Source organism: Mesoplodon mirus (genome assembly GCF_964341445.2).
Source record: "Mesoplodon mirus genome assembly, chromosome: 17".
NCBI classification, from domain to species: domain Eukaryota; kingdom Metazoa; phylum Chordata; class Mammalia; order Artiodactyla; family Ziphiidae; genus Mesoplodon; species Mesoplodon mirus.
Window position 1 is genome coordinate 25,349,634 of NC_138993.1, and position 26,445 is coordinate 25,376,078.

Below are 26,445 nucleotides of genomic sequence, written 5' to 3' on the forward strand. Positions count from 1 at the left end.
GTTGAGAGTCCGCCTGTCGATGCAGGGGACACGGGTTCGTGCCCTGGTCCGGGAAGGTCCCACATGCCGCGGAGAGGCTGGGCCCGTGAGCCATGGCCGCTGAGCCTGCGCGTCCGGAGCCTGTGCTCCGCAATGGGAGAGGCCACAACAGTGAGAGGCCCGCGTACCACAAAAAAAAAAAAAAAAATTAGGCTGAGTTTTCCCCAAATAGATTGATCTATAGATTCAATGCAAGCCCAGTTAAAATCCTGGCAGGATTTTTTGTCTTGGGGGGTTCTTTTTTTTTTTTTTTTTTTTGAAATTAACAGGTTCTTTCTAAAACTTATAAATAAATGGAAATAAGTTCTATAAAGTGTATAAAATGTAAATACAAAGGCCTTTGACTAGCCAAGGCAATCTTTAAGAAAAAGTTATAGGGCTTCAAGACTTATAAAGCTACATTAAGATAGTGTGGGACAAGGTTAGACAGACCAACGTAACGAGAACCTGGAAACAGACCCTCATACATGTGGTCATCTACTTTACAACAAAGGTGCCATAATTATTTAGTGGGGGAAATGGCAAATGACAGCGTTTTCAGCAAGTAGGGCTGGGTCAATCGGCTATCCATAAGGGGGGAAAAGGAAACTTGATCCCAACTTCCTACCTTTCATAAAAATGAATAAACCTGTCTGTGAAAGGTAAAATAGTCAAGCAACTAGAAGAAAACACAGGTGACTATCCTCATGGCTTTGGAGCAGGCAAGCCCTTACATATGATACAAAAAGCACTGATCACAAAAGGCGAGATAAGCAAACCCAGACAGTTTTACCTCAATTGTTTCTGTAATTCTTACGATCCCCTACAATCACTGCCCTATTTAAGAGTCACTTGGCCTGTAATACAGCAGTTGTCTCCCAACAACTGTTCTTTTCCCTTTAATCATTCTTCCATAGTACAGACAGAATAACAAACATAAAAATGTAAATTTAACTGTTACTGCCTTTTTTGAGTAAAAATCCTATAACGGGTTAGCATCTTTAAGAGAATTACATCCAAACTTCTCAGCAGATTACAACTAGCCCTTTATGACCTGGCATTTACCTGCCTCTCCACCCAGGCAGTCTGCTTCTAGCTTGAATTTTGGCTCTACCAGTTTCAGAGTTCACATGGTCACTTTCTGACATTCGGCCTACTCTGTGTGAATTGCCTTTTCCATTTCCTTCACCAATTCGAATTCATCTTTCCAGACTGAGGTTCCGGTACAACATATTTGAGGATTCCATCCATATACCTTATATTCGGCTGCGTCCCTTGTTGCTATCACATCACAGACTATTGCCCTTCTTTGGTTTTAGCACTTAGAACAAAATTGGCTTAAGTTTCTGTAAGGCGTTAACATCACTGAATCCCAGGACTTAGTTTAGATTCTGGAAGTGGCAGACATTCGAGTTCAGTTACTTGTTTACCTCTACTGAGAGCCGCTCACTCCCACTCCTTCCTGCTCCCCACCCCGCCCCCATTCCCCTCCCGTGGAACTTGCTGGAAGTTTCTTCTATCTGAATTGCACGGGTCAAAGGGCTGTGAGGGAGGGCCTGACCAACGAGATGGAAAGTAAAGCAGCACTGAGACAAATTCAGGCCACCATTCTCCCTTCAGTGCCTTCGGATGGAACACGTTTTTCTTCTGTCTGGGAAGCCAAGTAGGAAGAAAGCCTGGGCCTGTGTCGTTCTGGGGAAAGGAACAGTCCACCCGCACCGGAACCAAAAGGCTTCCTGCAGTCCAGCCTCTGCAAGGGCGGAGCGACTTCCGGTGAGTCCGAGGCCTTTAGGGTTCCCAGCGCCAAGATCCCGGCATCGCCGCGCCATCCGGAACTCGCTCCCGGAAAAGAACACGTAGCCGAGAACGTCACGGGCCACGAAAAGCCTGGCTGCCTCCGGGAGCCATGATGAGAGCTGCAGAGAAAAGGGAGCTGGATGTGCCTTGTGTTATTATTAACAGAAATACAAACGACCCCAAACGCCACACGTTCCTGAGCGATAACAGTACGACGCAAACGTCCGTTCGACCTACCACCCACGGAGGCTGAGCGGCTGTGTGGGTGCCCGCTGGGACTGGGTTACGCCAAGGCCTGCGTAACCATGGCTGCAGGGGGCGGGGCCTGACAGGCTCCTCGCCGGCCGGGGGTGGGGGCGGGGCGGGCCAGGAGAGTCGGTCCTCCACGGTCCCAGCCCAACCCGCGCCCGCGCTTCACCTCCCCTCCCCTCGCGGCACGCTGCATGGCTGCTCATTGGCTACGTAGGACGGAAGCTCGGTTGGTGTTTCTCCAGAAGTTTCCCCCTTGGGCGGCGGCGGAGCTGGTAACGTCGGTAGTAGCAGCTCCAGCAGCGGTAACGGTGACTATTAGAGATGGCGGCGGCGGCTGCGGGACCTGCAGCATCCCAGAGGTGCGTGCTTTTCCTTCTCTTTGCTATTATTTGTATCCCCCTCCGTCTTTCTTTAGTTAGAGAGCCCTGCTGAAGTCGTTGTTTTCCTGGCAGGTTTTTCCGGAGCTTCTCAGATGCTCTGATCGACGAGAACCCCCAGGCGGCGTTGGAGGTGAGAGAGCTGGTTCACTGTGCTCTGGGGAACGCAGCCGCGTCGGGTTCCGGCCCACCCCGCCTCTTCCCAGCACTGTCTTCCCGGGGTCGGGGCTGCTGCTTTTCCTGTGTCTCAGCCCCGATGTTGACAGACTCCGCCTCTCCCTTCTGTGTCCCGCAGCGGCCCGGTTACGCTTCCCATCCCTAGTCCGTTCCTGCCTCCTTGGAGCTGCTTAGTGAAACCTGCTTTCCTTTTTGGGGGTAGAGGTGACATTCGTAGTTGGTCTTAAAGGGTTTGTTTGTTTTTTTTAATGGCATTTGTGACTGAGAGCAAAAAGTGAAATCTAAGGCTTGATGTTTATTCATTCTGTCTTCCGTTTGACAATCATCCTTGCCATTTCTGTGTACCAGGTTTGTGCTGAGTGCCTGTATGAACTCACACTATTGGAACAGAAACCTTTCCCCGTGTGTGCCCGAAAATTTCCAGATGTCCAGTCACTGTTCATTATCCACTCATTTGTTTATTCCTCAAAACAGTTTCTTGGGGGCAGCTGTGTGGAAGGCACTGTTTGCTCTGGATTAAAGTCTTATTTATGTATTTAACTGACTTGGAAGGCACTTTGTGTTTGTGTTAAGTGAAAAACTATAAAGCTGTGAAGGAAAGCAAAAGAGCAAGAGTTAAATAGTAATTTGAAGTAATAAAGAGAGCCCAAACTAAGAATACATGATGTAGTGGGTCACAAAATGTAGCCAGGGGTTTCTTGCTTTGAAGCATAAAAAAGAGGAAACTTTGTTTTGCTGTTATGATTTAACATATGTAAGGTTAGGAATTTGAGGCAAGAGAACCTTTTACCTAGCTATGACTTCTAAAAGGAATTTGTTCCATGGTTGTTAGTTGACATTTGAGAAGAGGCATGAGGGAGTGAGCTGGGAAGCTCCGGGGAAAGATTATTTCAGGCAGGAAGAGGAGTCCGTGTCAGGATGCTGAGGTAGGAATGAAGTCAGCTGTGCAAGGAGCAGCAAGAAGGCCCATTTGGTTAGAGTGGGATGAAAGTGGAGTAAGAAATGAGGTGGGGGGCTTCCCTGGTGGCGCAGTGGTTGAGAATCTGCCTGCCAATGCAGTGGACACGGGTTCGAGCCCTGGTCCGGGAAGATCCCACATGCCGCGGAGCAACTAAGCCCGTGCACCACAACTACGGAGCCCACTTGCCACAACTATTGAAGCCCGCTCTCCTAGAGCCTGTGTTCCATGGCAAGAGAAGCCGCTCACCGCAACAAAGTGTAGCCCCCGCTCTCCACAACTAGAGAAAGCCTGCGCGCAGCGACAACAAAGACCCAACACAGCCAAAAATAAATTAAATAAATAACTTAAAAAAAAAAAAAAAAAAAAGAAATGAGGTGGGGAGGAAACCAGGGCGTGGGGCCTTTGGGGCCTTTTAGGTTGGATTATGCTTTGGGGGCCGGGATACCAACCCCTTCAAACGAACTGGCTGATTACTCAGGAGTGCTGTGATGTTTCCTAGTGATGCTTTTGGGATCACTATTAGAGTAATGTTACCAGAGGCACTGAGAGTTTTCCTCCACAATTCCTTATGTCAGCTAGATAGCTATTAATTTTCAGAATCTACCTTTGTTATGGTCCTCTTAGGGCCCATGCCTCCTTTGGAAATCTAGTTTATATAATAGCTGCTATTAAAGGATATTAATGTAATGAATTCTCTGTCACGTTACGTCTCAGTTATTTTACTTTTAAAATTATTTATTGAAGTGGGATATCTAATACAAATCTTAAGTCTGTACTAATGAAGTTTTACATGTATGTATACCACCCAGATCAAGATATAGAATACTTCCATTCTCAAGGCTTTCTCATGTTTTTTCCCCAGCCAATAATTCCTCTTACCCACCTGTTCCGTACTCTGTCACCATCAGTTAGTTTTTCTTGGAATTCATATAAAAAGTATCATACACTAGGTATTCAGTTGAGTGTAGATACTCTGTCTTGCTTTAAACATTATGGGAGATACATCCATAAGTTGTTTGCTTTTCACTGCTGTGTAGTATTCCACTGTATTAATATAGCACAATTTATTCTAACAGTGAACATTTGGGATATTTCCAGTTGTTAGCTAGTATAAATAAAACCACTGTGAATTTTCTTGTACATGCATTTTGGTGAACACATGCAGTCCTTTCTTTTGGGAGTGCATTTGTTTTTTTTCTTTCTAGGAGTGAAATTGGATAGTGTAGGTGTGTGATTAGCTTTAGTACCTTTGTCCATAAAGTGTGGCTCTTGGACCAGTAGCATCAGCATCACTTAGGAACTCAGAGAAATGCAAATTCTTGGACCCCACCCCAGATTTTCTTTTTCATTTTTTTTGGCTGCGTTCTAGGCATGTGGGATCTTAGTTCCCCAAACAAGGATCAAACCCGTGCCCCCTGCAGTGAAAGCATGGACTGCCAGGGAATTCTCCACTCCAGATTTTCTGAAAGTACTTATGACTCCTGTAGGCCAGTACTCCTTACCCTCCCATTTTACAGAAGAAAACAGACCCAAAGAAGTCCAAGTGATCTGTCATAGAGATGTATGCGGCCAATTAGAGGCAGAATAGGGGCCTCAGGACACATTTCCTGATTCTTAGTCTAGTGCTGTAGAATAGCGGTCTTCAAAAGCATGATCCCCAGACCTTCTGCAGGAGCATCACCTGGGAATTTGTCAGAAATGCAAATTCTCAGGACCTGCCACAGACCTGAATCAAAAACTGGGAGTGGGGAGAATGATCATGATAAGAACCAGCTTGTGTTAAGAGGAAATGTTCTTAAAACTTAAGATGACCTTCTCACAGAGATAAACAGGCAAATGTTAATTACTAAGTAATTGGTAATAATGAGTAGGGCCGGAACCTTGATGAGAAGTGAGAGTCTGTTTCCCTCTAGATTTTCCCAAGGGTTGGTTTAACAGTAGCTATTTTAAAATTAAGGTCGCTTGATATCACATCAGTTAAAATGTCACATTTTTATATAAGACCATCCAATTAAGAATAAAGAGAAAGTGTATCAAGCTGATTACATTTTTTATTCATTAAACAAACAATGTTAGTGGCAAATGCTGTACTGGGAGCCAGCAAGCTAAAGATGAAACTACTGTAGTGAGGGAGTTTGTAGTCTAGTGGAGAGAGACAGGCACGTCAACAGATCATTAAAATATAAGTACTCCAGTGGAGTGGTGTATCAGGTACAGTAAAGAACATAGCAGAGTAGAGGCTAACTGGGGAAGTAAAAAAAACTTTGCAGAGGAAGTCTCAATTCAGTAGAGAGAGAAAACGTATACGTGGATTATGAGAATCTTTCGAGGCCCAGTGTGAGTAGTGCGTAAGAGCATGGGCTCTGGAATCAGGCTGCTTGGGTCAGTATCCTGGTTTCAAGAAAGTTCCTGCTATCACTTTTCTGGATCAGATTTCCTGTCTGTAAAATGGGATTAACTAGGACCACTTGAAAGGGTGATTATGAGGATAAGTAATGTAAGGTACAAGGGTGAGGCCCTCGAGGTAGACATCTTATAGATTCTTTGCTCTCTAGGTTCTAGCCACGCTGGCTTGCTTTCTGCTACTCAGATGTGTCGAGCTCAGTCCTGGTGCAGGGCCTTTGGACTCGGCAGTTCTTTTGCCTAGAATGTAGTCTGTATTGACTATCTCTTGTTTTGCTTGGAAATGCTCATCACTCTAGATTTCATCTGAAATGTCACCTTCTCAAGGAAGCTGTTTTCTCTGACTACCTTATCTGAATTGGGCCCCAATGTAAGCTTCAAGAGTGCAGGGGTTTTGTGTATCAGTTTACCACTGTGTTCAGCGTAGTGCCTGGGATGTAGTAGGCACTCAGGTGTGTTAAATGACTCCTACCACAATTCTTGGAACAGCTGTGAAGTGCATGTACAAGGACGCTGAGGCTAAAGAGATTAACGTGCTCAAGGTTATCGAGTTTAGAAGTGACAGGTCCCAGGTTCAAGGCATCAAGGTCATCCTCTGGAGGAGTGGGTAGGATTGGGGTGTATGATATAATTGTTTGGGAGCTGACTTTGAAGTAGTTGACCACAGATAGCTTTGTTGAGGGCATAGCTGGTTAGCATAAAGTATACCAGTTCTACGTGGTTATGTGATTTTTCTCCAGGAGTGCTTGCTAGTTTAGGAAGGGAGAAGGCTTGATACTCTTGTTTATCCATGACTGGGGTTTAGCTGTGACTAGAAGAAAATGGCAAGTGGGGTCAGGCTGAGCTATCCAGAGCTAAAGGCCTTTAAACGTTAGGTCAGTCTGAGCAGTCTGCTTTTGCTTTTAATCTTAACAAGTAACCTTTTTGGATAGTATTTTAAGAGAGCCTAAAGCTCTATAAAGATTTGGAAATTAATTTTCTAAGATCCACGTCTTAAACAATTTTAATGCCTTAAAAAGGAATTTTCCCCCTGTCGTTCTGTGTTATCAGGGTACTTCCTTTACTATTATCTTGTTAAAGATTTCAGTGTAATTATATTTTACACTTCATAGGTTTCTTTACTTTTGCGAACTATAACACAACCCATTTTCTGTGAGAAGTACTATATCTTTGGATACGTTTCGTATAAGTCTGTTTAAATAGCCCTTTGCTGCTGTGATTCAAATGTTGGCACTGAAGTCCTTGCCTTTTGAGATACCTCTCTTTAGTCCCTTTGTACTCTAGCAGCCAGCAGCTGTTGTCACAGAAACAGTAGAACACTGAAAACATGCCACAAGTCAGATGTAGTTAAGACAACCACAAATAATTATTTTAACGTCACTTTTTCTGGTTTTATTATATTGTATATTCCTTATTCAAAATAAATTTATTGTTGTGTTTTATTCATGACTTACAAGTTGGTGTGTTATAATGTTCAGTTTGTGTTGAGTGGTTTTTTGGTAACTTTTTTTATTGATAGCCTAATAAGTCAGTTGCTTAGTTTATTTAACTGAATGACCATAACTGGTTCTCCTTAACCAACAATTGGTTTGTGTTTTTAAAGGTCATTTGCAAGTTGGTTCAAAATTCAGAAGTTTATACCTGACTCCTAAAGAAAAGGAATATTTTTGGTAGTTCTTGTTATTAATATAACCAATCAATTATGTATATTGAGCACCTAGTCTTTTTTTATGAATATGTTGAAGTCCAAACTCTTAATTAATTTATTTATTTTTGCTGTGTTGCGTCTTCGTTTCTGTGCAAGGGCTTTCTCTAGTTGTGGCAAGCGGGGGCCACTCTTCATCATGGTGCGCGGGCCTCTCACTATCGCGGCCTCTCTTGTTGCGGAGCACAGGCTCCAGATGCGCAGGCTCTGTAGTTGTGGCTCACGGGCCTAGTTGCTCCGCGGCATGTGGGATCCTCCCAGACCAGGGCTCGAACCCGTGTCCCCTGCATTGGCAGGCAGATTCTCAACCACTGCACTACCAGGGAAGCCCAGAAAAGGAATATTTTATTCATCTTTGAAACTCCAGTGTCCGGCCTATGTTTGTTCCATAATATGTGTTTAAAAATACTTTTTGAGGGCCTCCCTGGTGGCGCAGTGGTTGAGAGTCCGCCTGCCGATGCAGGGGATACGGGTTCGTGCCCCGGTCTGGGAGGATCCCATATGCCGCGGAGCGGCTGGGCCCGTGGGCCATGGCCGCTGGGCCTGCGCATCCGGAGCCTGTGCTCCGCAACGGGAGAGGCCACAACAGTGAGAGGCCCGCATACCGCAAAAAGAAAAAAAAAAAAAAATACTTTTTGAAAAACAAACAGAAAAACCTGACTACTGAAAAAAATAATACTTTTTGAATTGATGATCCAGATATTATTATAATCTATAACAGCCTTTTTGACCTATAATATACATTTTCTTGGTCAGGAGAGGCTGGAAATGTGGTTTTATGATACATTTGAGTAGATATGTAAGAAGCCATCAGCTGTTTTCAAAATTGTTTGAAAGCTTAGTGGAAGATGGTGTTTTTAGCTTAAGAATTTCAAAGTATTAGAAAATCTTGTATTAATACAAATGTTAGATGGTGTGTGAAAGAAACTTGGAGTAAAATTTTACCATGAGGCAATGTTTAGTGGTTAAAATTTGATTTGGAGTCAGACAGACCCGGATTTGAATTCTATCTCTGGCGCAGTCACTGACTAGGAAGTGAGGGAATGGATTTTCTGCGCACATATGGGGGAAGAGCATTCTAGTGAGAGGGAGCAGCAGGTGCAGGGTCCTGAGATGTTCGAAGAACAGCAAGGAGGCCATTGTGGCTAGAATGGTGGCGCAAGGAGAAGAGTTTTAAGAGGTGAGATGAGAGGGAGAGCAGAAAGTTATATCAAGGAGGCCCTTTCAGATCATTGGAAAGACTTGGGCTTTTGCTGTGAGTCAGCTGGAAAGATGTTGGAAAGTTTTGAGCGGAGACATAGTAACAAGATCTGATTTTCATTACTGCTTGAATCAGGGTGATAGGGGTTAAGATGGTAAAAAGTGGTTTAGATCTTAGGTATGTTGGGTTTTAGGTTTACGATTACCAAGTATAGTATACATTGCTTTGTGAGAATCACACTGCGAGGTTCAAGCAAAGCCACATATGTGGCTATTGAAGTAATTTTGCCTGTTAAGAAAACTACCAAGTCCCTAGGGTGTGTGGGCAATGGGTAGAGAATCAAAGCCTTCCTGTTTGCCTGCATTTGTCCTTGGCTTCACTAATTGTGCTCTCTCTTCTTGCATCAGTATTGTTCCAGCTACCACTTACGAACTGTGACTGCCCAGATGGGCAAAAGTTTTAATCCGCTCTGTTAATTCTTGATCAACTGATAGTAGCTATCTGTGAGATATTGTATCTGGGCTTTTGACAGAATGCTGTAATTTCGTAGGCCATTGATAAGAGGATAGGAGAGGGCCAGGTAAACTTGATTATGTATTTATTGGTTCCATTAACCTCCCTGAGCTCTAGGTTTAACTTCCATTTTTTTGTTTTGTTTTTTTAAATTTTTGTTTTTATTGGGCAGCTTCACATTTTCTAGGCATCTCAAATTCTACATGACCTTTGAATCTTCTCCAAATTAGAAGGAGAAAATCAGTGATGGTCAATGTATATGAACTAAACTCTCCAGAATAAATGAGGTGATAATAATTACCATTTATTGAGTTCTGCTGTAGGCCAGGAACTGCTAAGTGCTTTAGGTAGATATTACATTCAGTTGTTGTCTTTTGAGGGGAGAAGGGAGGAGAAAGGGGGATATTGATCCTCTTGGAAAGAAAAGTTTCAAGCTTGTTTCCCTATTATCTTTCCTCCAAATACTTTATGATAATAGGTTATTTGATTAAAAATCATGTTTAATTAGAATTCGATGGCTTTTAAAAAACATTTACTGACACTCAACGTGTTTGTATTTGTAGGAGCTGACTGAGGCTCTGGAGCAGAAACCAGATGATGCACAGTATTACTGTCAAAGAGCTTATTGTCACATTCTTCTTGGGAATTACTGTGGTAACTTTTCTTACAAAGTATATTGTCTCTATAAGTTACATACAAATTTTGCCTAAGATGCAATGAATCAAATAAAATAAAGGTTATCTTCCAGGATTTTTAACTTGGTCTTTCATACAAGGTGAAGTAGCCGAAATGTGACAAACATTATGTTGAGCATCACCCATTTAAATTTTATGGTTGTCCATTCTTCTTCAGTGGGTGTGGAATTTGTACAGATATCATTCATGGTTACTGGATATGCTAACAAAGAATAACATCAAATTTACTATTTTACAAAGTATTTAAATGAATTCCTTTTTTTTTTTTTTTTTTTTTGCGGTACGTGGGCATCTCACTGTTGTGGCCTCTCCCGCTGCGGAGCACAGGCTCTGGACTCGCAGGCCCAGTGTCCATGGCTCACGGGCCCAGCCGCTCCGCGGCATGTGGGATCTTCCCGGACCGGGGCATGAGCCTGTGTCCCCTGCATCGGCAGGCGGACTCTCAACCACTGCGCCACCAGGGAAGCCCTCCCTTGTTTTATTTTTTATAAAAAGAATGTATTTCTATATTCTGTAATTTTAATTATCTGGATAGATAATCTGAGTAGGGAGAAATTAAATACCTTGAGTCAGATTACATAAATGATGTTAATGAGAAAATTAGATGAACTTTGTGATACAGAGCTTTATTCATTGCCTGAAGCGCTTTAAGAAGGGAGCTAAATTTTAGGTCATTAGGAAGGTATGAGGGTAATTTTATTTTGGATTAACTTTTCCTAATTTAAAATCATTTGTCCATTCCACCAGCTTGAAAACTTAAAAGTCAGAGGTTAATTCAAATTTTGTGTGTAGTATTTGTTAGGATCCATAAGTAACTGACGAAAAAACCCATTTTTTTCATATGCAGATGCTGTTGCTGATGCAAAGAAATCTCTTGAACTCAATCCAAATAGTTCCATTGCTCTGCTGAGAAAGGGGTATGCAGTAACTACTCTTCTTGCTGGGTCTGGACTATAGTTTCTTGAATGAATTAATTGTAAGCTTTATATAAATAGTAAATTCTGTATTTATACATTTTATAGCTGAATAGGATTCAATTTTAGGTATATTTTATACTTTTATTGTAGTATAGTTAGTATATATATATAGTTTAAAATAGCGATGGTTGAAGTAACTGCAAAGTCTAGATGAAACTCTTGGATTTCACATCCCTTTTTTGCTTCATCATTTGGAATTTACTGTATTTAACTGACTAGAGAACATCTATTCCTTACCCAAGCTGGACAGGCTACATTTAATGAGGACTCTGTTATCTATGTACTTTATATCCCAGTTTGTTTCTGTTGATAAGTGTGACTTTATTCTTTAAGAATCAGAAACGACTTTAATTCCTTAATATAACTATATTTTGGAATAAGCAAGTATATGCAATTAAAATCAAGAAATTCCTTCTGAAGTGAGTTCCAAAATTGGATTTTAATGGGAATTATACTAGATATTATAGTAGAGTATTTTAGGAAATCTCTTGGCTGGCTTATTAACTAAACTTAAATTTTTTCTTTTAATAGTAGGGCAAATAGTTTTTTTTATTATTTAGAAAGAAGGCTGTTTTTCATGATCTCGTGTGTGTATTTATTTTTAATATGTTCATGCAGGATATGTGAATACCATGAAAAAAACTATGCTGCTGCTCTAGAAGCGTTTACAGAAGGACAGAAATTAGATAGTAAGTATTAGAATTATATGTAAGTACACTAATCCATTATATCTATGTGTCTTACATACCATAGCTGAATTTTGTTAGTGTAATCTCAAGTTAATTATAGAAACCCAGCTTTTTTCTCTTCTTAATGACATTTCGTGTTGATTGCAGAATTTGAATTTACTTAAAAATTGATTAAATTGGCCTTTCTTTAGCACTTAAATCACAGATAAACTATCATCAGAAGCAGAAAACTATATAAACACTTAGTGTGCTCCCAAGTACTTAGTCTGGCTTTATTTTTTTTCTAATGGATAAGTGAAAGTTTAATTTGCTCTCACATTCAGAAGTCTATTTAATTTATTATCCAGATTGCTGAGATAAGGAAATCTTACAATGAAAATTTTTATTGAGGCATGAAGTATTAAGTTTGGGGTAAAGTATGATAGGGTATTGAAGAAATATGGAGGTTTGAGAGTATTGTGAGTTTCTAATATCACCTTTTTGAGAGAAATAGATGAAAATTATCACAGCAGTATAGATATCTGTGCGTAATATTTAGAAATTGTACGAGCCAAGTATCAAAAACTCTGTAGAGTACAAAAACGTTGTAAGTAATCTCATAGATAGTTACAGACGACCTAATCCTAATTGTGTACTATCATTTTATCTTCATCTTATGATAGAGTGTTATCACAGTTCTCTAAAGCAGTAGCTCCTAACTGGGAATGGTTTTGCCCTATGGGGGACATGGAGCAGGCTTCCGTGGTTGTGGCTCATGGGCTCTAGAGCTCAGGCTCAGTAGTCGTGGCACACGGGCTTAGTTGCTCCATGGCATGTGGCATCTTCCCGGACCAGGGATCGAACCCGTGTCCCCTGCATTGGCAGGCAGATAAAATTGATTTTTTTTAAATCAGAATTCTTCAGGATGAACAAGTAAATATTAAATCTAACTAATAGGTTTAATATTAGGATAGCTATAAACTCTGTTAGGACAGATATTTTTGTCTAATTCACTGTTGCATCCACAGTGCCTAGAATAGTGTTTGGAACATAGGTATTCAGTAATTATCTGTTGAATGAATATGTTAGGTTGTGCAGATGAGTGATGTTACAGTCAGTTTGTTCTTTCTAGGTGCAGGTGCTGATTTCATTGTCTGGATTAAAAGGTGTCAAGAAGCTCAGAATGGTAAGTATTCAGGTTTCCCATGGTCTTTCCGTTTAAAAAGAAGTAAATGTTTGACATTTTTTTGTTTTGAACTTTATAACTTATCACTTAAGTAGTGGATGTTCTCTTAGATTGGGCTTTCCCAAGGTATTTTGATTTTTTACCTCATTCGTTATGTTGAAAGGGAAATTTGGATGGATTTGTTTTGCAGTGATATTACTGGTAAGAAATTACTGGGGAGTCTCAAGTGACTCCAGGATGCAAAGTTAAACCACTTTCCCTTATTAGGTATGCATGGAGAATTGGTTTGCTTAATCAGTATGTTTGTGCCATAGAAATCATATATATATAATTTTCCCTATACATGTACTGTTACCTGAAAATGTTTCCTTTTTATGTTTTTAATAGGATCACAGCCCGAGGTGGTAAGTCCAAAGGTTTTATCCTTCCTGTTTGTTTATTTATTTATTTATCGATCTATCTATTTATCTATCTGTTTATTTATTTATCTATTTATTTATCTATTTATCTATCTGTTTATCTATCTATTGATTGATTGATTGATTGCTGTGTTGGGTCTTCGTTTCTGTGCAAGGGCTTTCTCCAGTTGTGGCAAACGGGGGCCACTTCATCACGGTGTGCAGGCCTCTCACTGTCACGGCCTCTCCTGTTGTGGAGCACAGGCTCCAGATGCGCAGGCTCAGTAGTTGTGGCTCACGGGCCTAGCCGCTCTGCATCATGTGGGATCTTCCCGGACTGGGGCACGAACCCGTGTCCCCTGCATTTTCAGGTGGATTCTTAACTGCTGCGCCACCAGGGAAGCCCCTATCGTTTGTGTTTTTACTTAATTATATTATTACTAAATATATTTGAGGCTGGACTCAGAATGAGCTTTCTGTCAGTTACATATCTCTCTAGGGCAGTTTTACTTATTTTCTTCCTCCAAACGCTGTGTCTTCCCTTCTTATTTAGGGACAACTTAGAGGCCACCATTGACCCAGGGCAAGTTCTTTAGATTTACAGTCTGAACTGGCACACGTAGTTTAGGAAAGTTTGGACTGGTTAAGAGTCACCACTGTTTCTCAGTGGTCAGTGTAGAATGTTTGTTGCAGAGAGGCCAGCCATAAATGGTGTAAGACAATATCAGGAAGGCACCATGGAAATAGTGCTTCATATGTTTTTCCAGAGCAGTTTGATGCCATTGTTAAGCCTGAAGTTTATACTATAGTCTTAAAAATGTTTTTTTAAATGTTATTGTTATTTTCAGCTTAGAGAGTTACTGAATCTTGGAACTGGACATTTTATATGAAACGTTTTCCAAACATATCTTCAGAAATTTTTCTTTTTTTTATCCTTCTTTTATTTTAGAAGAAAAACGGTTTTTTGAAATTGAAACTCATAAAATTTTAAAAATGCTGAGTAACAGGGAGATCAGCTCGGTGCTTTGTGACCACCTAGAGTGGTGGGATAGGGAGGATTGGAGGGAGGGAGATGCAAGAGGGAAGAGATATGGGGACATATGTATATGTATAACTGATTCACTTTGTTATAAAGCAGAAACTAACATACCATTGTAAAGCAATTATACTCCAATAAAGATGTTAAAAAAATAAAAATAAAATAAAACAACAACTGAGTATTCTAATTCCTGTGAAGATGAGTCTTATTTAACAATTATGGATACCATGCTCTGTAGGAAGTTTTCATGTAGTTATTCCATATCAAAGTAACTATAACACTGGGTAAATTAATAATACATGCATTTTTAATATGCAGTTACTAAACTAACTTGTACAAATCTTTCTCTTTTAACTTGTCAAAATCAGTCTGCATCCCTGAGGACTTATCAGTCAAAAATCAAGTAAGTGTTTGTTTTTCATAATGCGTGATAAATAAGCCTAAAGGGAAAAAACCCTGTTGTTTAATAGTAAGCAAGTCCTTACCTGTGATTTAAGTATTTCTTAGTTTATAAAAGAAATCATATTAAAACCTTGAAAAACTAATTGTAAGACTGTTAACTGATTTGAATTACTGTTTATATTAAGGTTAAAATCAAATGAATTGCCAATTAAAACTTACTTCACCTGATTCCACATGTCACCTTTCCATGTATTAAAGAGAGCCTCTTCCATTTAAGTTATTGCTGTTACCTAGGTAAATAAGCTAGTAGACTTGATAGAATTGTAACTCTACCTTCCTTTTATATTTGGAGTAAATTTTTCATAGAATAATTCTGCATGAGTTGAAAGTCACTTGCTGAGGGCAGCAGTTACAATCATGAATAAGTATTTAGCAAGGATTTGAGTTATTTTTAGTTGTTCATTAGCTGTGTGTACAACTTGTATTCTTAGTGTAACAGAAAGAAACACAAGGCATTAATCTCGAACTTTGCATCCTGACTGAATTTCAAAGGAAAACTGTGAGATAAAGATCCAGTGCTTTTGACGTAAAATGGCTTGAAAATGTTAAAACAAAACAATTTATTTATGTTCTTTCTGGGGAGATACAGGATGACTCTCCAAGTACCTAGTAAACAAGGAACTTTAGTGACAGGAGCAGGGGTAGGGTACGTAAACTTAATAATTGGAGCGTTTGGAGTATAAAATAATCCCACATTGATGTGATAAATATACCATGTATCAGGGTACTGTGCTTAGTCCTGGGAATATGATAGTGGCAGGATAGATAAATAGCTCTGCTCTCATGGAGTTTATAATCCAGTCTAATTTGAAAGTGATGATATATTTTTAGAGCTTTCAGTGGGAAAGATACACATAATTAGAATCTCTAGGCACACTAATCTTTCCACATACTTTGAGATTGAAGGAAGGTACTGAATTTAATATTGTTCCTGGCAGAATGAGTTAAATTATTTTAATTTTAGCTAATTTGCTTCTGTTCCCTGTGCTCAGGGCTGTTTGCCCTCAGCTTCAGTAAAGAGATCCTGGAATGCGGGGTCAGGTTGACCTGGGTCCAGTGTAATGCCTGCTACTGATGTGCCAATTGCCTCACCCTTCTGAGCTTACCTTTTTGTTTTTTTCAGTTGTAAAATAGGGATGGAAGTGTTTTACTTCTTAGTATTAGGTTGAAATGAGAGGATAAAACTGTTGATGGTATATTAGAATTGTTACCTGTTAGAATAAATTTTATCTTTAAAACTAGCTGTGCATGTGGCCTCATGCTGTGTGGTGTGGCCAAAAAAAAAAACGATTAGTTTAAGCACAACAGTATTAGAGATATGTTAGAACCTAGAAAATTATGTAAGTATTTATTAAATCCACTGGAGGGGTTTTGGACATCATCGACCTTACTTTTCTCTTCTGTTAGTACAGGTCATATGAAATTAGTTACATAAAATTGTTTCTGTGAATCAACAGCTGCTTTGCTATTTTGTTCCTCAAGGTGGAGCTCTTGTTGTTCATCAGATTATATACAGTTTTTATCTTGACAAAACAAGAAACAACTTTCAGAAAATTTAAGTTCTAAGTTTCCTTTATCTTTTTTATAGGTATGACTGGTATCAAACAGAATCTCAAGTGATCATTACACTTATGATCAAGAATGTTCAGAAGAATGATGTAAATGTGGAATTTTCAGAAAAAGAGGTTATAGGTTTTGAATTATTTTTGGTTGAGGTTAAATACTTTTATTTGTAAATATAAATATATATTGCAGAATAATCTATAGCAGTCTATTAGATATATATCATTTCTTCCTGAGATAATTTGGAAAATGCTGATGAAAATCTGAAGCATTGCTTTTCCATTTGAATCACTTTAAGTTTTGAGACAAGAGTATGTATACTGTAGGTTATAGCTAGGTGTGCATTGTTTTCTCTTTCTTTAGATTTGGAATTCAAAGCAGAATTTGGTTGACAATTATAAAAGACATTAGTAAGATACGTGCTTTGGTTACACATTTGTGTGGTGTACTTCATGAAAAAGATCCACTTAATTGTTGGGACTTATATATCTTAGAATTTACTAATCATATTAAGTGAGTATGACTTTCAATAACTTGGTTTCTTAGCATTTAGTAGAAAACCTTGTGATAGATATTTGAGAGTTCATGGTAGAACTAGATGTTTTGCACATGACTATTTCTTTGTTATGTATTGTATTATTTTGTTCTTGTAGATTGAGTTTCCTTGAGATTTAAATGTTCAGTATGTGTTATGAAACATACTCTGTTCTGCTACTTAATTACGTATATGAGAATTCATGCGAAGGATACCAGATTTTTAAAAGATTATTTTGGGATTCTTAAGTCTGATATTCCATAGAAAGTTTTGAAAATAATCTGCAGCAGTACTGAAGTTCTGTAATTGTAGTCAGTTTAAGTACTTTACCCTTCTTTAAATACATTTATAAAATGTGCTACTAATTTTGTGATCATTAGTTGTCCGCATTGGTGAAACTTCCCTCTGGAGAGGATTATAATTTGAAGCTGAGACTTCTTCATCCTATAATACCAGAACAGAGCACATTTAAAGTACTTTCAACAAAGGTAAGATAATTGGAAAGGGTTGTTAGTCGTAGTCTGTGATTGTGAGCTTATAGATCCTTCCAGCCACATATCTTTAAATTAAATAGGAACAATAATTTTTGAATAGTTTTTCCACCTTCCCAAATTCTAGGAAGATGGATTGTAAAAATCTAACCTCAAAAATGTTTGTATGCTTATTAAGATAGATATAATACTTCTCAATAAAGAGGTTTTCATAAAAGATACAGTGATTAGCATTTTTTTAAGATTTGATATTGACAGTGTCTCATGTCTTGAACTTGTCAGTTTGGTCTGTTGTGATATACAAATACTTCCCTCACACTTTCTTATGCAGTTAAAAATACAGACTACTATAAAGATGAATCTGCTTTCTTGTTTTTTAGTTAAGCTGACTTTTAGGTTACTTTGTTATGAAGGATTAATGAATAATTTAAATTGCAGTTTGAGTAAACATAATTTTTAGATTTCTTTATATTTTCAAAATGAAGTAAAAATATGCAATAGAATTAAAATTCATGGAATATATCAGCTACCAGTCAAAAGATGTAGTACGAGTAGGTAGAAGTACAATTTAGCAGGAAAAATACTAAACTGAAAATCAAAAAATCTGACTGGTTCTTTGCTTGCCCTGTGAATTTAGAGTAGTCACACATAGGACAAGATTTTCAGCATCTGTAAAAATGAGAGGGATATGGACTGTGAACTCTGAAATCCTTTCATCTGTAAGATTGTATGAAGGTATATGATGAGTTAATGAGAAAGAATGATATAAATTCCATGACTACACCTTTTTTATGCATATGTCCTGCAACACAGTGTGTTATTTAACTTTTGAGTTTAGTTGTGTGGATTTTCCTATCATAGAATAGAGTCGGGGTTGGCCTGTGTCATGAAGAATGGTAACTGGGCCTGCGTGAAGAAGGGGACACCTGAAGAGGGTTGGAGCAGGAAGTAAAGAAGTAAAGAAGCAGTAGTTTTTGCATCTAGTTAAAAATGATCTGCTCACTTATCTATTTGAAATGTACAAAGTACAGAGCTGTTTACTTAAGAGGCAGAGATAGGAAACAGTTGCTTGGATAATAGAAAGTGAGAAAAAGGGTGACGTACTGTGAAGATTTTCGTCTTACTGGCCCCATCCACATTGGGTAGAATTTAATAAGATAATATTGGGTACAATAAGCACAAAACTATAACTAGATTTGAGAGGGAGATAGGTCAGAAAATTAGGAGTTTGGCATTTTTATACATCTTTCTATTGAGAGGTTGTTAATGCATGTTTTTTTGAAGTAATTTAAATTGACTTGTGTGATAGATGGCAAATAATTTAAAAACCTGTGTTACTGAGCCACCTTGTATAATGGAATAGTGTGGTTGGTGAATACACAAGTATGTGTGGCTACAATCGAGGATTTAACTAAGCAGCGTCCTGTCTTACTCTTTATTCTCCTTTGAATCTTATGAGTGCTTATTGATTCTAACCGTTCCTCAGCCCCTCTTACTGTGTTCCCAGTTTGCCTTTTTTGCTCCTTGCTCCTTTCTTTAAATGCTACATAACTACTTTCCTTTCCTGTGTAGTAGTTTGTTTATATGTACACATTTATTTCCCTTACTCTTAGTAAGTCTTCTGAAGATAAGAAGGTGTCATATTTGTGTCTCTGTATGTGCTTCAGGTAGGGTTACCAGATACAGTATAGGATGCCCAGCTAACTTTCTATTTTTATTTTTCTGAATTTTATTTTATTTATTTATTATTTATACAGCAGGTTCTTATTATCTGTTTTATACACATCACTGTGTATATGTCAATCCCAATCTCCCAATTCATCCCACCACCACCCCGCCCCCGCTTTCCCCCCTTGGTGTCCATACGTTTGTTCTCTACATCTGTGTCTTAATTTCTGCCTTGCAAACTGGTGTTCATCTGTACCATTTTTCTAGATTCCACACATATGCGTTAATATACAATATTTGTTTTTCTCTTTCTGACTTACTTCACTCTGTATGATAGTCTCTAGGTCCATCCATGTCTTTACAAATGACCCAGTTTCTTTCCTTTTTATGGCTAGTATTCCATCGGATATATGTACCACATCTTCTTCATCCATTCATCTGTCGGTGGGCATTTAGGTTGCTTCCATGACCTGCCTGTTGTAAATAGTGCTGCAGTGAACATTGGGGTGCATTTGTCTTGTCATTTTCGACGTACCACAGTTTATTTATTTATTTATTTTTGAATTTATTTTTTAACATCTTTATTGGAGTATAATTGCTTTACAATGTTGTGTTAGTTTCTGCCGTATAACAAAGTGAATCAGCTATAAGTATGCATATATCCCCATATCCCTTCCCTCTTGCGTCTCCCTCCCACCCTCCCTATCCCACCCCTATAGGTGGTCACAAAGCACCGAGCTGATCTCCCTATGCTATGCGGCTGCTTCCCATTAACTATTTTACATTTGGTATATGTCAATGCCACTCTCTCACTTCATCCCAGCTTACCCTTACCCCTCCCCGTGTCCTCAAGTTCATTCTCTATGTCTGTGTCTTTATTTCTGTCCTGCCACTAGGTTCTTCAGAAACATTTTTTTTTTTTTTTAGATTTCATATGTATGTGTTAGCATACGGTATTGGTTTTTCTCTTTCTGACTTCACTGCATGTGACAGACTCTAGGTCCATCCACCTCACTACAAATAACTCAGTTTTGTTTCTTTTAATGGCTGAGTAATATTCCATTGTATATATGTGCCACATCTTTTTTATCCATTCATTTGTTGATGGACACTTAGGTTGTTTCCATGTTCTGGCTATTGTAAATAGAGCTGCAGTGAACATTGTGGTACATGTCTCTTTTTGAATTATGGTTTTCTCTGGGTATATGCCCAGTAGTGGGATTGCTGGGTCATATGGTAGTTCTGTTTTTAGTTTTTTAAGGAACCTCCATACTGTTCTCCATAGTGGCTGTACCAATTCACATTCCCACCAGCAGTGCAAGAGGGTTCCCTTTTCTCCACACCCTCTCCAGCATTTGTTGTTTGTAGATTTTCTGATGATGCCCATTCATTCTGACCAGTGTGAGGTGATACTTCATTGTAGTTTTGATTTGCATTTCTCTATTAATTAGTGATGTTGAGCATCTTTTCATGTGTCTCTTGGCCATCTGTATGTCTGTATGTCTTCTTTGGAGAAATGTCTATTTAGGTCTTCTGCCCTTTTTTCTTAATATATAAATTTTATTTTATTTATTTATTTTTGGCTGCATTGGGTCTTTGTTGCTGCGTGCAGGCTTTTTCTGGTTGTGGTGAGCGGGGGCTACTCTTCGTTGCAGTGCGTGCACTTCTCGTTGTGGTGGCTTCTCTTGTGGAGCGCGGGCTCTAGGCGCGCAGGCTTCGGTAGTTGTGCGGCACGTAGGCTTAGTTGCTCCGTGGCATGTGGGATCTTCCCGGACCAGGGCTCGAACCCATGTCCCCTGCATTGGCAGGCGGATTCTTAATCACTGCACCAGCAGGGAAGACCTTCTGCCCATTTTTTGAGTGGGTTTGTTTTTTTAATATTGAGCTGCATGAGCTGTTTATATATTGTAGAGATTAATCCTTTGTCCATTGATTTGTTTGCAAATATTTTCTCCCATTCTGAGGGTTGTCTTTCCGTCTTATTTATGGTTTCCTTTGCTGTGCAAAAGCTTTGAAGTTTCGTTAGGTCCCATTTGTTTATTTTTGGTTTTATTTCCATTACTCTAAGATGTGGGTCAAAAAAGATCTTGCTGTGATTTATGTCAAAGAGTGTTTTTCCTGTGTTTTCCTCTAAGAGTTTTATAGTGTCTGGTCTTATATTTAGGTCTTTAATCCATTTTGAGTTTATTTTTGTGTATGGTGTTAGGTAATGTTCTAATTTCATTTTTTTACATGTAGCTGTCCAGTTTTCCCAGCACCACTTATTGAAGAGACTGTCTTTTCTCCATTGTATATCCTTGCCTCCTTTGTCGTAGATTACTTGACCATAGGTGTGTGGGTTTATCTCTGGGCTTTCTGTCCTCTTCCATTGATCTATATTTCTGTTTCTGTGCCAGTACCATATTGTCTTGATTACTGTAGCTTTGTAGTATAGTCTGAAGTCAGGAAGCCTGATTACTCCAGCTCTGTTTTTTTCCATCAAGATTGCTTTGGCTATTCGGGGTCTTTTGTGTCTCCATACAAATTTTAAGATTTTTTGCTCTAGTTCTGTAAAAAATGCCATTGGTAATTTGATAGAGATTGCATTGAATCTTTCGATTGCTTTGGGTAGTATAGTCATTTTCACAATATTGATTCTTCCAGTCCAAGAGCATGGCATATCTCTCCATCTGTTTTTGTCATCTTTGATTTCTTTCATCAGTGTCTTATAGTTTTCTGAGTATGGTCTTTTACCTCCTTAGGTAGGTTTATTCCTAGGTATTTTATTCTATTTTGTTGCAGTGGTGAATGGGATTGTTTCCTTAATTTCTTTCTGATCTTTTGTTGTTAGTGTATAGGAATGCAAGAGATTTCTGTGCATTAATTTTGTATCCTGCAACTTTACCAAATTCATTGATTAGCTCTAGTGGTTTTCTGGTGGCATCTTTAGGATTCTCTATGTATAGTATTGTGTAATTTGCAAAGAATGACAGTTTTACTTTTTCTTTTCCAATTTGTATTCCTTTTATTTCTTTTTCTTCTCTGATGGCCATGGCTAGGACTTCCAAAACTGTGTTGAATAATAGTGGCAAGAGGGAACATCCTTGTCTTGTTCCTGATCTTAGATCCTGATCTTAGAGGAAATGCTTTCAGTTTTTCACCATTGAGAATGATGTTTGCTGTGTGTTTGTCATATATGGCCTTTATTATGTTGATGTAGGTTCCCTCTATGTCCACTTTCTGGAGAGTTTTTATCATAAATGGGTGTTGAATTTTGTCAGAAGCTTTTTCTGCATCTATTGAGATGATCATGTGGCTTTCATTCTTCAGTTTGTTAATATGGTGTATTAATTTGCCTCTACTGAAGAATCCTTGCATCCATGGGATAAGTCCCACTTGATCATGGTGTATGATCCTTTTAATACTGGTCTGAAATTTTCTTTTTTTGTAGTATCTGTCTGGTTTTGGTATCAGGGTGATGGTGGCCTCAGAGAATGAGTTTGGGAGTGTTCCTTCCTCTGCAATTTTTTGGAAGAGTGTGAGAAGGATGGGTGTTAGCTCTTCTCTAAATGTTTGATAGAATTCACCTGTGAAGCCATCTGGTCCTGGACTTCTGTTTATGGGAAAATTTTTAATCACAGTTTCAATTTCATTACTTGTGATTGGTCTGTTCATATTTTCTATTTCTTCCTGGTTCAGCCTTGGAAGGTTATACCTTTCTAAGAATTTGTCCATTTCTTCCAAGTTGTCCATTTTATTGGCCTAGAGTTGCTTGTAGTAGTCTCTTATGATGCTTTGTATTTCTGTGGTGTCCATTGTAACTTCTTTTATATTTCTGATTTTTATTGATTTGAGTCCTCTCCCTCTTTTTCTTGATGAGTCTGGCTAAAGGTTTCTCAATTTCGTTTATGTCCTCAAAGAACCAGCTTTTAGTTTTATTGATCTTTGCTGTTGTTTTCTTTGTTTCTATTTCATTTATTTCTGCTCTGATCTTTATGATTTTTTTGCTTCTACTAACTTTGGGTTTTGTTTGTTCTTTCTCTAGTTCCTTTAGGTGTAAGTTTAGATTTTTTATTCGAGATTTTTCTTGTTTCTGGAGGTAGGATTGTACCGCTGTAAACTTCCCTCTTAGAATTGCTTTTGCCACATCCCACGTGTTTGTGTTTTTTACCTTTTTTTCTCTGTAATTGACTTCTAATCTCATAGCGTTGTGGTCAGAAAAGATGCTTGATATGATTTCAGTTTTCTTAAATTTACCGAGGCTTGATTTGTGACCCAGGATGTGGTCTATCCTGGAGAATGTTCCATGCACACTTGAGAAGAAAGTGTAATCTGTTCTCGGATAGAATGTCCTATAAACATCAATTAAATCTGTCTGGTCTCATGTGTCACTTAAAGCTTGTGTTTCCTTATTAATTTTCTGTCTGGATTATCTGTCCATTGGTGTAAGTGAGGTGTTAAGGTCCCCCACTATTATTGTCTTACTGTCAATTTTCTGTTTTATAGCTGTTAGCATTTGCCTTATGTATTGAGGTGCACCTTTGTTGGGTACATATATATTTATAATTGTTATATCTTCATTTTGCATTAATCCCTTAATCATTAGGTAGTGTCCTTTCTTGTCTCTTGTAACATTCTTTATTTTAAAGTCTATTTTATCTGATATGAGTATTGCTGCTCCAGCTTTCTTTTGATTTCCATTTGCATGGAATATCTTTTTCCATCCTCTCACTTTCAGTGCGTATGTGTCCCTAGGTCTGAAGTGGATCTCTTGTAGACAGCATATATGTGGGTCTTGTGTTTGTATCCTTTCAGCAAGCCTGTGTCTTTTGGTTGGAGCATTTAATCCATTCACGTTTAAGGTAATTATCAATACGTGTTCCTGTTACCATGTTTTTAATTGTTTTGAGTTTGTTTTTGTAGGTTCTTTTCTTCTCTTGTGTTTCCCACTTAGAGAAGTTCCTTTAGCATTTGTTGTAGAGCTGGTTTGGTGGTGCTGGATTCTCTTACCTAGCTTCTCCTTGTCTGTAAAGCTTTTGATTTCTCTGTCAAATCTGAATGAGATCCTTTCTGGGTAGAATAATCTTGATTGTAGGTTCTTCCCTTTCATCACTTTAAATATATCATTCCACTTCCTTCTGGCTTGTAGATTTTCTGCTGAGAAATCAGTGTTAACATTATGGGAGCTCCCTTGTATGTTATTTGTCGTTTTTCCCTTGTTGCTTTTAATAATTTTTCTTTGCCTTTAATTTTTGTCATTTCGACTACTATATGTCTCAGCCTGTTTCTCCTTGGGTTTATCCTGCCTGGGACTCTCTGAGCTTCCTGGACTTGGGTGGCTATTTCCTTTCCTATGTTAGGGAAGTTTTCAACTATAATCTCTTCAAATATTTTCTTGGGTCCTTTCTCTCTCTCCTCCTTCTGAGACCCCTATAATGTCAATGTTGGTGCATTTAATGTTGTCCCAGAGTTCTCTTAGGCTGTCTTCATTTCTTTTCATTCTTTTTTCTTTATTCTGTTCCGCAGCAGTGAATTCCACCATTCTGTCTTCCAGGTCACTTATCCATTCTTCTGCCTCAGTTATTCTGCTGTTGGTTCCTTCTAGTGTATTTTTCATTTCAGTTATTGTGTTGTTCGTCTCTGTTCGTGTGTTCTTTAATTCTTCTAGGTGTTTGTTCTTTAACTCTTCAGGGTCTTTGTTAAACATTTCTTGCATCTTCTTGATCTTTGCCTCCATTGTTTTTCCAAGGTCCTGTATCATCTTCACTCTCATTATTCTGAATTCTTTTTCTGGAAGGTTGCCTATCTCCACTTCATTTAGTTGTTTTTCTGGGGTTTTATTTTTTTCCTTCATCTGGTACATAGTCCTCTGCCTTTTTATTTTGTCTGTCTTTCTGTCATTATGGTTTTCATTCCACAGGCTGCAGGATTATAGTTCTTTTTGCTTCTGCTGTCTGCCATGTGGTGAATGAGGCTATCTAAGAGGCTTGTGCAAGCTTCCTGATAGGAGGGACTGGTGGTGGGTAGAGCTGGGTGTTACTTTGGTGGGCAGAGCTCAGTAAAACTTTAATCCACTTGTCTCCTGATGGGTGGAGCTGCGTTCCTCCCTTTTGGTTGTTTGACCTGAGGTGACCCAGCACTGGAGCCTACCTGGCTCTTTGGTGGGGCTAATGGCAGACTCCAGGAGGGTTCACCAAGGAGTACTTCCCAGAACTTCTGCTGCGAGTGTCCTTGTCCCTGTGGTGAGCCACGTCTGCCCCCTGCCTCTGCTGGAGACCCTACAGTACTAGCAGGTAGGTCTGGTTCAGTCTCCTGTGGGTCACTGCTCCTTTCCCCTGGGTCCTGGTGTGCACACTACTTTGTGTGTGCCCTCCAAGAGTGGAGTCTGTGTTTCCCCCAGCCCTGTCAAAGTCCTGCAATCAAATCCCGCTCACCTTCAAAGTCTGATTCTCTAGGAATTCCTCCTCCCGTTACCGGACCCCCAGGTTGGGAAGCCTGACATGGGGCTCAGAACCTTCACTCCAGTGGGTGGACTTCCGTGGTATAAGTGTTCTCCAGTTTGTGAGTCACCCACCCAGTGGTTATGGGATTTGATTTTATTGTGATTGTGCCCCTCCTACCATCTCATTGCATCTTCTCCTTTGTCTTTGGATGTGGGGTATCTTTTTTTGGTTAGTTCTAGTGTCTTCCTGTCGATGATTGTTCAGCAGTTAGTTGTGATTACAGTGCTCTTGCAAGAGGAATTCTCAAGACACAGTTCTTTTCTTTTTTCTTTTCCTTTGTGCTTCCTCTAGTTTCACTTGTTCACAGGGTGCTTCATGCAGAGGCCTCACACCCGGCACTTCACATCAGTGACTAGTGAGAAATGGCTGATCTGACACCTCAGCTTGGTGGGCTGGCAATCAGTGAATAATTTTTAAATATAAGTATGTTTCATTTGCTAAATTTGGCAGCCTTAGCCCTAGGCACTGTTTGTAGTGAGTGGGTGGTCAGTAATTGTTCAGAGAATGAATTTATATTGGATTCTGATGTTGGCCTTATGAAGTTGGCAGGGTGTAGTAAGTATTTTCCTTCTTAGTTTTACAGGTGAAAAGAAATTGAGGTTCATGGACTTAAAATGCCTTCCCCAAGTTCACAAGTTACTAAATTGTTCAGTGTGGCCCAGGAAAAATACTTATCCTTCTGTAAAGCAGTTGCTTCTTTTCATAGGTTTTTCTGTCTGGACTAAAGAATTTATATTTGTAGGATATATTTGGGAGGATGATTATTTTTATGGTCCTAGCCCAAAGTAATATATATTAATTTGTTAAACTACCAGTTTTTAAGCTGTGTTTTATGGGAAACAAATGGAAAGAATTGTACTTAATTATATCTTAATGG

The 26,445-nt window shown here is 39.1% G+C and overlaps 1 protein-coding gene across 2 annotated transcripts in view; it reads left to right on the forward strand.

Moving 5' to 3' along the window:
- Positions 1-2,243: 2,243 nt before the first annotated feature.
- The window catches only part of SUGT1 (SGT1 homolog, MIS12 kinetochore complex assembly cochaperone), a 44,299-nt gene continuing 20,097 nt past the window's right edge, over positions 2,244-26,445 (forward strand). The window contains exons 1-10 of one of the 2 annotated variants that reach the window (XM_082602456.1): positions 2,306-2,426; positions 2,520-2,577; positions 9,968-10,058; positions 10,947-11,016; positions 11,695-11,765; positions 12,877-12,930; positions 13,318-13,334; positions 14,736-14,770; positions 16,418-16,514; positions 17,308-17,415. In XM_082602456.1, the coding sequence (XP_082458582.1) occupies positions 2,389-2,426; positions 2,520-2,577; positions 9,968-10,058; positions 10,947-11,016; positions 11,695-11,765; positions 12,877-12,930; positions 13,318-13,334; positions 14,736-14,770; positions 16,418-16,514; positions 17,308-17,415 (639 nt within the window). In that variant the 5' untranslated portion in view covers positions 2,306-2,388. Of the gene's footprint in view, positions 2,427-2,519; positions 2,578-9,967; positions 10,059-10,946; positions 11,017-11,694; positions 11,766-12,876; positions 12,931-13,317; positions 13,335-14,735; positions 14,771-16,417; positions 16,515-17,307; positions 17,416-26,445 lie in introns of both variants that reach the window. The other variant, XM_082602455.1, reaches the window with a different exon arrangement.